This window comes from Gallus gallus, chromosome 3, assembly GCF_016699485.2.
Source record: "Gallus gallus isolate bGalGal1 chromosome 3, bGalGal1.mat.broiler.GRCg7b, whole genome shotgun sequence".
Lineage (NCBI taxonomy): Eukaryota > Metazoa > Chordata > Aves > Galliformes > Phasianidae > Gallus > Gallus gallus.
In genome coordinates this window covers 37860153-37869775 of record NC_052534.1, presented here as the reverse complement: position 1 = coordinate 37869775, position 9623 = coordinate 37860153, and the positions used below count along the sequence as shown (strand labels likewise).

The following is a 9623-nucleotide window of genomic DNA, read 5'->3' as shown; positions in this document are numbered from 1 at the left end:
TCTTGACTGAGGCCTTCCGGATGCCAGGACTCTCATGGACAACCCAAGAGAATGCAAAAGTTACTGAAAACTGGCAGTGGATGCTGCACTTACATGTGTTGGCATTTCCAAACTACCTTCACGTGGCAGAGTAGTTTTATAGGCGACACTGGGGTAGAATAGGCTGAACCATCAAAATGCATCAAAACCACATCGGATAAACATTTTGCTGACTGATTTCAGAGACTTAAAATTGCTGAAGCTCAAAAAAGGCATATTACCTCCAGGAACTCAACCAGACAGTGAGTTTGAGCCGTAATGTAGGCAGAGAAGAAAGTGTTATGGTGCGATAGAAACCACACAGTAAAAAGTAGTACAAGCACTGGTGCAAGTAAACACACCAGGAGCAATACAGCCAGCCTTCAGAGCCAGATGAGCTCCCAAGCATATGCTGATAGCCTACACACAGCTGTTCTTGAGAACATCAAATGTGAGGACACACAGAATGCATCTGTCACTCAGCCAAGGTGCAACGCGTAAGTGAAGGGCAATTTTCTTTTAAGGCTGTTACCCAAGCAGGCACTCACAGGTACAGGCACATACTTTCTCAGCTTTAAGCACAGCATGCATGCCAAGCTGGAAGCACATCCATGCTTAAGCAGCATTATAATACGTAAACTGAAAGGAAGCTCTGATTTCTCTTACTGCAACTCAGGTTACATTAGCCTAGCTAAAAAGTTTGCCAAAAGCATCTTTGTTTGTAACCACAGGGACACAAGTAACACAAACCAGAGAATACAGTTACAGACACTTCACAGAAGAGGTGCAATACAAAACACCCAGAACAGATTCTGATTAGTCATTAAACTACATGCAAGAGAGCAAAAATTAAATAATCTGAGCAGCAAGGAAGCATGGGGAGGCAGCTTAATGAAGAATCTCTCCATTATTTCATGTTAAATAAATAAAGCTTCACATATAGAATAGGAGTTAACAATTGTATCAAAGCACAAATGCTGGCACTGAAGCAGAGCTGATAGAGAAGTAGTAGCAAGTGGAAGGCTGGATACGCTCAATTGCCCAAATGCAGTTCCCAGTTAAATCAATACCAGCTGTGACTCCTGAAACTAAAGGCAGAACTGAGCCATTGCAACTCTGGTTCTACTAAACATGTACATTGCCTTCCCAGTAGCCCCACTGAAGCTACTTAAAATTGCCCCTGACAGTCTCAAATCATGGCGATCATTAACAATCTAAGTGTCCAAAGCCCGTTGGCAGTCATTTGTGATTTACCAGCCTCAGTGGCAATCCACCATTTAACAAGTGCAACTATTTTGGACAACAGAAGGAAGGCCGGACATGGCGTGAGTGGATATAACTAAAGGTTCCACACAAGGTTCTTAACTTCTTCATAACTAAAGGTTCCACTTCTACCAAATCTGAACTTAGCCAGTGGTTTTTAGGAGACAGCAAGTATCCTCAGGAGCTCTCTTTTACATTTTTCAAACTAACGTGAATCCAAACTCGTCTTTATTTCAACCGGTGCAGCCTTAATGATGCCAACAAGCACGACTCTTCTGCTGAAAAAGATGCATTTTAGCCATCTGCTAAGAGGAAAACGGAGCCAACGTACCACATCTAACTGATTTTCCTATGCTTATTACACCACATCAAATATCATTTGCTAAACTGATTCTACAGGTTGGTGTCATTTAAATGAGCACGCTATCGTTGCTTAATTAAACTATTAGAAACAAAATCAGGGATTCACAAACTATGGCATTTTATTTCAGAGGCCTTTGCTTACATTTGTACAATATATTACATAATTCTCCATTTTCTGCAGAACCTAATATATATTTTATAGCTTTCTTCTATAAGCTTTTCCTTCAATGTTTGTCAACAAATTTTTACAGTCCTGTACAATTCTGAATACTTTGAAACCATTTCAATAAAATCAATAAAGTTAGCCTTAAGCACACACTACGAAGACTGAAAATGCTTTTCTTAGAAAAGTCAAATGTAAAGGATTCTGACACTCTAGCATCTACAAACAAAATGCTCTGAATTCTTACATGTTGTATTGCCAGAAAACAAAGAAAAACATGCCAGCCCCTATTTCCCCAGCCAAAAGAAGTACACAGAACTACAATTAAAACAGTAAAACAATCTGTACAATAAAGTACTGTGTATTAACAGTGCCAGGTATTAAATAGCTCGAATGAACACTTCCGCAATATACAAATGTCTTACAAAGGTATATAATTAACAGGAGAGCGCTTGGGATTCATACAACGTAAAATCAATACAAGTGAAAACAGTTTGAAGTTGGTTTTGGAATTTGTACAAGGCATTTAAAAAATTAAATGTCTACCACTCAGCTAGCTATGTATTTTAAAAACAACTACCCTTTGTGGCAGTGTTCATACCAGCAACCACAAATTATAACCTCACGCCTTACTCGGTCTCGAAGTCCTCTCTCCTTGAAGCTCGTAATAAAATAAGCATTACAAATGAAATATTTGTTGCTTTAAGGGAAAAGAAACATTTACAAGAAAACACAAAAATATAACTGTTATAATCCATTATGAATAAATATACACTTTAAACTGGCTAAATACAATATTTATACATTAAGATTTAATACAGTTTGTTAGCCATTTTCTTCCTTTTTCGTAATGTATTTTATCAAAATTAAAAAAAAATACTGTTTTATAGAAAAATGGCAAGTACAGTAGTTTCTTTCCAATTAATGGGTTCTTAAAACCCAGAGTAACCTATTTAAGCCTAATTCAAACCTGTAAACATTAGTCAGTTTTGTTTGTCTGTTTTTAAAGGAATCCTCGTATTTGGTTATCAGGACCGATGTCAAACATCCCACTAACTGCAGGTTTTGAATTGAATACATGTGCTTGACGTATACAATTAAAGCCACTATAAGGTGACTTAGCAGTTAAAAAACAATTAGCTTGTACAAATGAAAATAGGTTCAATATTTGTCATAAATAAATGGAAAAATATCAAATGTTCCAGCTTTAACAAAATACCAAGGAATACATGTACAGTAAGCCTTACCACATTTATTTAGATCAACCCAACAACTATATGCTTATTGTACTGTCTCTACAGGCAGTGAACAGCCTCCATTTGCCACAGTGGAAGGCCTTCCAGTCACTGGACTTACAATTCCCAGACAAGTTGGAAACAATTATTGCTTGAGGAAAAGCAGTTTGTTGTACTTTTTCTTCATAAAAGTGCACTTAAGTGCAAAGTTAGCTTGTCAAGAAACAACTTTAAATACAAAATAGTGCTTGTCTGAATTTTGTGCCACTGTGCAGTATAAAAAAAAATTAAAAAAAAAGAAAAGAGTGGCCCTCAGCAGCCATTAAGTGCAAAGTGCTTTGGCAAGTCCTGCTGTCACCTGCACTCAACTGACATTCCATTTTGTGATGAACTTGACATAGATGGTTCTGCTAAGGTTAACATAACTGCAGCTGTAATTGAACTGGAGGAAGGTGATGAGGAGGAAGAGGACGTAGTAGCAGCACCTGCATGGGAACAAGAACACAGGTTTTAAAAATTCACAAATTAGGCAGTATAAAAGGGGTTTATATATACTGACTCCAATACCTAATGCCTAGTAATTAAAAGAAAAAAATCCTCCGCTCCCCAGCTTTCATGGGAAATAGTCTGCAAGACAAGCTATGCTATGTACAAGATAGCAAGGCACTGCACCCCCGCAGGCCTGGTTCCCTGATGACCCACATCAAGGACTCAGCCAGAGGATGTCAGTCATTCCTGCCCCACAGGCACAGTCATCAGTTCTCTTTCCTGTGGGAATTTACACAGGCAGGGCCTTGTCCCAGCACTGAACCTGCACGTACAGCCTGCCCGGGCAATCAAGAAGCAATTGTTGTGCCCATGAAATGGCTTCAGCCACCTTGCTACACGTGGCAGAGTACTGCTAAATACACAGATAAAAATGAGACGTAGAAAAAATCCTTTTAATGCTGTTAGGAGCAGGCACACTAGAATATTTCTTACAGAAGTAAAACAAGAGAAACAAAATTGTTTATTAATCTCCTTTAAACCCATGATGAATCTCTTATGCTAAGGGGAAATCTTGAACCAGCCACACAAAAGATACTCCAGTAAGCTAGCACTTGTCTTCAACTTGTACTGTAAGTTATTCATTACCTCAAGATGGTTCGTTCACAGCTTAGAGAAGTTTATCATGCTTTCCCCCCCATACAAAAAGAAGCTCTATCTAAACAAAATAGATTGCCTGTCTCCCCACCTCCCTTACATAGGGTTGATTATCATCGCACGCCTGAACTGTACCTTCAAAAGTTGAAACTGTATACAACGTTAAAAAACAACCAACCATACAACCAAGCCAAACTAATGGCACACGTCTTCCTATAAATTATCCAATTCCAATCGATACCTTAATAGCATGATATGTGATTTAGCCCTTTAAAAGGAAAAGGGAGTTCCCACACTTACTTTCTCTCTCCTTTTTCTTTAAGCGCTTTCTTCTCCGGTCAATGGAAGCTACCTCAGACTTTAAGGACAGGTAATGTTTCCTGATCTCCTGCAGTTTTTCTTGAAGAACGGTTATGCGCTCGGCACTGGTCAAATTTTCCAAGTCAGCTGCAAGGTAAACAGTGTGTTAATTACTGGACTGCAGCATTTCTTCTCAATTGAAGTGAAGTAGGAAGTACTCAAGGGCTGTGGACTCAGGGCTGGAGAAGGAAATGTAGTCAATCTCTCAGAAGCAGCTAACATGGGCATGAAGGAACACCGCTGGCAATAATAATTCAGCATGAGTGTCTGCATGATGTGCTGCACCAGCTCTTTCAGCATTACGTAAGGAAAGGCAGCCTTCAGGCAGTTCTGTGACAGAGCACAGAATAGCAGAGCACAACGCTCTGAGAACTTCAGAAATTGACATATATTAAGGTCATCTGTGAATACTGAATGAGATATTATGGATAATTCCAAGTAGTAATTTAAATCACTCATGTCACACAGTTTCAATTTGACCTTTTAAAGTGGAAAAAAAAAAAAAAGAATTTCTCCACACATCCATGGTTGGTACTAAGGAGAAAATTTATTGCTGACTAAACAGACTCCTAGATGCTGAGAGAGAGGGCTAAAAACAAGTCTTTGTTTTAAGAGAATTAGTTTTCCATTGTTTGCTTACTGTAATACTGAGGAAGGAGGCTTAAATCGTTTAGCATTTTGCCCATTTTCTCCTCTCTTCCCACTGTAATTCTGCAATAGCATACACACACAGGCAATGAAGAAGTTGCACTTATAGCAGTGAGACATTAGTAAAGCTGCTGTGATGTTTTCCAGTTAAACGTGTGATCCCTTCAATACTATGCTCACAGCCTGCTCCATGTCCCTGTAGCTGACACAAACATGCTGAAAGCCCTTACTACTAGAAATAGTAAACATACTTTGGCTTGTTTAAGCAAAGCAGAAGGGGAAAGAAGTTAGAAATGCCTGAACAATAACTAGAGAATGAGGAGTAAAACACTGAAAGCCCCCTGTGACAGGTAAGCACCTGATAGCAAGAATGGTAAGTCACACAGGAGCCATTTTTAAAAGAGCACTGGAACAGCAGGAGAGGTAATTTCCTGAATTGCAAAATAAGCAAATGTTTTAAAACCAGGATTTAATCACAAAGTGAAGCAAAGTAGAGCTAGAGTAACTTTAAAGAAAAAAGCGAAAAACTTATACAACAAGAAAATATTCTATATTTCAAGACCACATTAGGTACGTTTTCAAGAAAATGCTTACACATTTGGAAACTCCACTTGTAAACTTTGGGCAAGCGATTATTCTGTTCTTTGAGATCAGAATCCTTCTCTCCATTTTTCCCACATTTTCCTGGAGATTGCGTCCTTGAAAGTGATTTGGTTTGGTGAGATTTCATGCCTGTAGAAACCAATTTTGCTGGCTGAGTCTTGGACACACTTTCACCAGCAGATAGTTCTTCACTATCGCTGCTGTTGGCTGAAGAAACAAGACAACATATTACAAAATCAAATAGCCTTTCAGCCCAAAGCAAAGCTTATCAGAAGTTCCTCCTGTGCTGATTTTCATTTGGAGTTTATCTGACCGAAATCTTTTTTACCCTAAAATGATGCAATTTTCTAGCATTAAAGCTCAGCATACTGACTTTTACATCACTGGTACCTAAAAATAAGATCACAGAACTGGCAGAAAGTACGAAATACAGCTTCATCCGGGTCTGTTTCTCTTCTATTACTTGAGATCATCACATAATGCTATCTCTTGCTATCTCTTTTCTTCCTGTGGTAACAAAGATCCCAGACCTACTAGGTGTGAAATCTAACTATTCTTAGTCTTCCTGAATTACACGCTATTAAACACCCCTAAGAAATAGGTCTAGAAATGACACAAGGCATTTAAAAACACTTTGGCATTCAGCAAAAGTAGTTTCTTCATTTAAACAGTAGTAAGAATTCCCTGATGAGAGCATTATTTATATACACCATTAACAGGCTTCTTCTACCACTGTTAAAAGAAACGGTGCACATTTCATTTCACGCTGAGCTGCTGTACTTACTAGTTTTACTCTTCTTTTTGTTGTTCACAGAAGATGTTTTGTGGCTTCTTTTCTGCTTTTTTGAGGAGCTGCCTCCTCCCTGAGCATCCTTAAGCCTCTTTTGGCCTGCACAGACTGCAATTGGAAAAAAAAATTAAAGAATTAAATGCTTGCACTTCTGTGTATTTGTCTCAAAATCTCAGGAAAACACTTCAGAGCTTAAGCTTGAACAGCAATACAACTGTTCCTGTCTACACTTAGTATGGCTCACCCTTCTACTTAAATTGAAAAGAGGAGGTAAAGAGAGATGGAAAATGGTTTGTTGGTTAGAGTGCACACCAGATGGCTGCAAGCAACTTCCTTCAGTGCATTACCAGAATTCTTCTTGAACCACGTGGAATTTATATATCCTGTGTATATGCATATATAGGCATATAAACATATATATGTGTACATATATATGCACACATATATACACACGCATACGCAGACTTCTTTTAATATAGTACATCTTATCTGAATACATTTGTTTGGGAAAAAAATCAGGAACTCCTGGAACTGAAACGTGTTGGAAAAAAACTGTTGCACTTGGAAGCTCTGAGAAACTAAATTAAACTATAATTTGTTATCAGTGATTACATTAATTGAATGTATCAAAACCTTAGTTAGAATTTAAAAAATATCAGGCAACAGAAATGAGGCAAAAAAAAACAAATAGAAAAAAGCAAAGAAAAAATACCTACTGGTATTTGTAACTACAGTGGGGAAAAAGCAGATTATACATCTATAGATTGACAAAGTAATACAGGCTTTATTTACGGAGGGCTACAAATATACCCCTTTCAAACTCTCCCTTGAACACTGAACAGCTCTTTTGGAAGAATGCAACAGACCCAGAATCAGTCAGGTATTTTGAGACTATTGTTTTTATACAACAGAGAAATAAAACCTGTGGAGATGAATGAATCACTTCTGTATTCAGGTTTATTATATTCAGACACTTTTTCCTTTTCATTAATTACTTTCAGGTGGGTTAATGGCTTTTAGAAGTAGCCATACTTCTCATGGAGCTGTGAAACAGCCACTGCGTGTCACAAAAAAGCTTTTGGATCCAGTCTAGCAAATAGTTAAAAAACAGTATATTGACATTACACATGCAAGTGTTAACAGTGTTTAAGCCCTGTACTCTAGTGGTCTCAAAGCATGAGCTTCAGCCTGCAAAATCATCTGAAATATTGCTAATCAGATCAACACTTGTGATCAGCCTAGGTTTTGTTTTCCTCATTTGTTTGCTTTGTTATTTTTTGTTGTTTTCTATTAAAGAAGCTTGAAATGGCTGCCTGATCGTGCAACAACTGGCACTGTTCTTCTCCCCTATAAGCAGATAAAATTTTGATTCTCTGTAAAGTTGAGAAACAATAAAATCTACTTGCAAGCAAGGTATTTTTAAATGCATTCAGCTTGCTAGTAAGTTTTCCCTACACGAAGTGTTACAGTTCATTCCAGGCTTCTATTGCCACCTCTGGTATAAACTTGATTCTTATATAGTTTACTCCTCATTAAAACTACTGCAAATTATTTCTGAAAGGCCAAGAAGCTTCCTGGCAGATTATCTTTTATTCAGTAGGTGATTATGCCATTTCTACAGATTTGAAGTAGAGAGCTGGCTACTGCTTCCTTCAATTTTCCTGCAGTGTAACCATAACAATGAAAATACGCCTACAATGCAAAAAAACCCAACAAGATACATTAGGTTGAAGACACCTCTGTTTCTGCTTTCCTTTACCTTTTTCAGTATGCTCTGGCTCTGGTTGATTACTACTGTTGGAGCTGACGCTGGCATCAAAACCTGTCGGAGAAATATTTCCCTCAGACTGGAGGTCTTGCAGCTCCCCTGCTACACTGTCCACTTCTATTGTGCTATCCGTTTCACTTTTAATGCTTCTTATCTCTTCTTGATTTGGTGGCAATGTCTCAGAGACAGCAACACTAGACTGATGTCTACTGTCTGTAACAGTTACAGATGAAGGCGATTCAGGAGTTGTAGGAGGAGTATTTAGCACTGAATTACTGCCACTGCTTGGAAATTCAACTTTCTTTTCACCCATTTCAGCTGTTTTTTCCTCAACAGGTTTAACATCCACACTAGATGGCAAAGGTTTTTCAAGTTCAGAGCTAGGCAAAGAAATGTCTTCTTCTGCAAGAGTCTGAAGCTGCTGCTCTGCTGCAGCATCCTCTGGCACAGCGTGTGGAGGGGAGGCAGCAGCTTCAGTGTCAGAGTCCGAGAACAATTCCTTCAGCGTTTTCTTCGGCCACTGTCCCTGAATACTCGACCAGACATCTTTTCTATCCTTTGCTCTGGTGTTCTGAAGTCTTTCATCAGAGTTATTTAGAAGCTTTATCCTTTTCTCAGCCACTTCAGAAAATCCTGAGTAGAAAGTACTTGTCCGTAAAGACTTCCTTTTCTCCTCTAATCCGTTGTACTTTTTAGTGGGAGTGATTTTCAGCTTAGATTTGTCTTCCTCGTCTTCATCCGAGGAGCTGTTGCTGCTGTTTTCTAAACTAAGGGAATCTTTGTTTTTGGACTTCTCATCCTTTCTGTTAGGCGACACAGTCTTTAAAGATTCCTCTGCAACACAGTACCTTCGTTTACCACGTTTTACCTGTGGTTTTGCCGTTTTATCCCCAACCTCCTTTTTTACATCCTTTTTCTTTTTGGTGCCTTCATCTTCTCCATCAGAGTCAGTATCTTCAGATAACTCTTCCATCTCTTTTCGCAATCTTTCAGGAGACTTGGATCCTGACTTGGGCACTGCTGTATCTGTCAAAGCTTTAGTTTCCTCTTGGAGGGATGAACCGTCCTGTTCTTCTTTTAGACACAACTCACTTTTATCTTGGCTCACAGCTTCGTGCTGAGATTCCTCTTTGCCATCAGCATCCATGTTCTGGGCACTTTGGTCATCTTCTTGCTCACTATCATCAGAACTTTCAGAAGCTAGTTATAAAGAAAAATAAAATGAGAAAGTTAGTCTTGATCTTGGTTACAAATACTAAAACAAAAGAA

The 9623-nt window shown here is 38.6% G+C and overlaps 1 protein-coding gene across 3 annotated transcripts in view; it reads right to left on the bottom strand.

Annotated features, from left to right (window-relative positions):
* Positions 1-1745: 1745 nt before the first annotated feature.
* The window catches only part of ARID4B (AT-rich interaction domain 4B), an 84813-nt gene continuing 76935 nt past the window's right edge, over positions 1746-9623 (bottom strand). For all 3 annotated transcript variants that reach the window (XM_003640986.6, XM_004935477.5, XM_046939486.1), the window contains exons 20-24: positions 8346-9554; positions 6581-6694; positions 5788-6003; positions 4486-4632; positions 1746-3527 (exon numbers count right to left, since the gene is read on the bottom strand). In XM_003640986.6, the coding sequence (XP_003641034.4) occupies positions 3397-3527; positions 4486-4632; positions 5788-6003; positions 6581-6694; positions 8346-9554 (1817 nt within the window). In that variant the 3' untranslated portion in view covers positions 1746-3396. The remainder of the gene's footprint in view (positions 3528-4485; positions 4633-5787; positions 6004-6580; positions 6695-8345; positions 9555-9623) is intronic.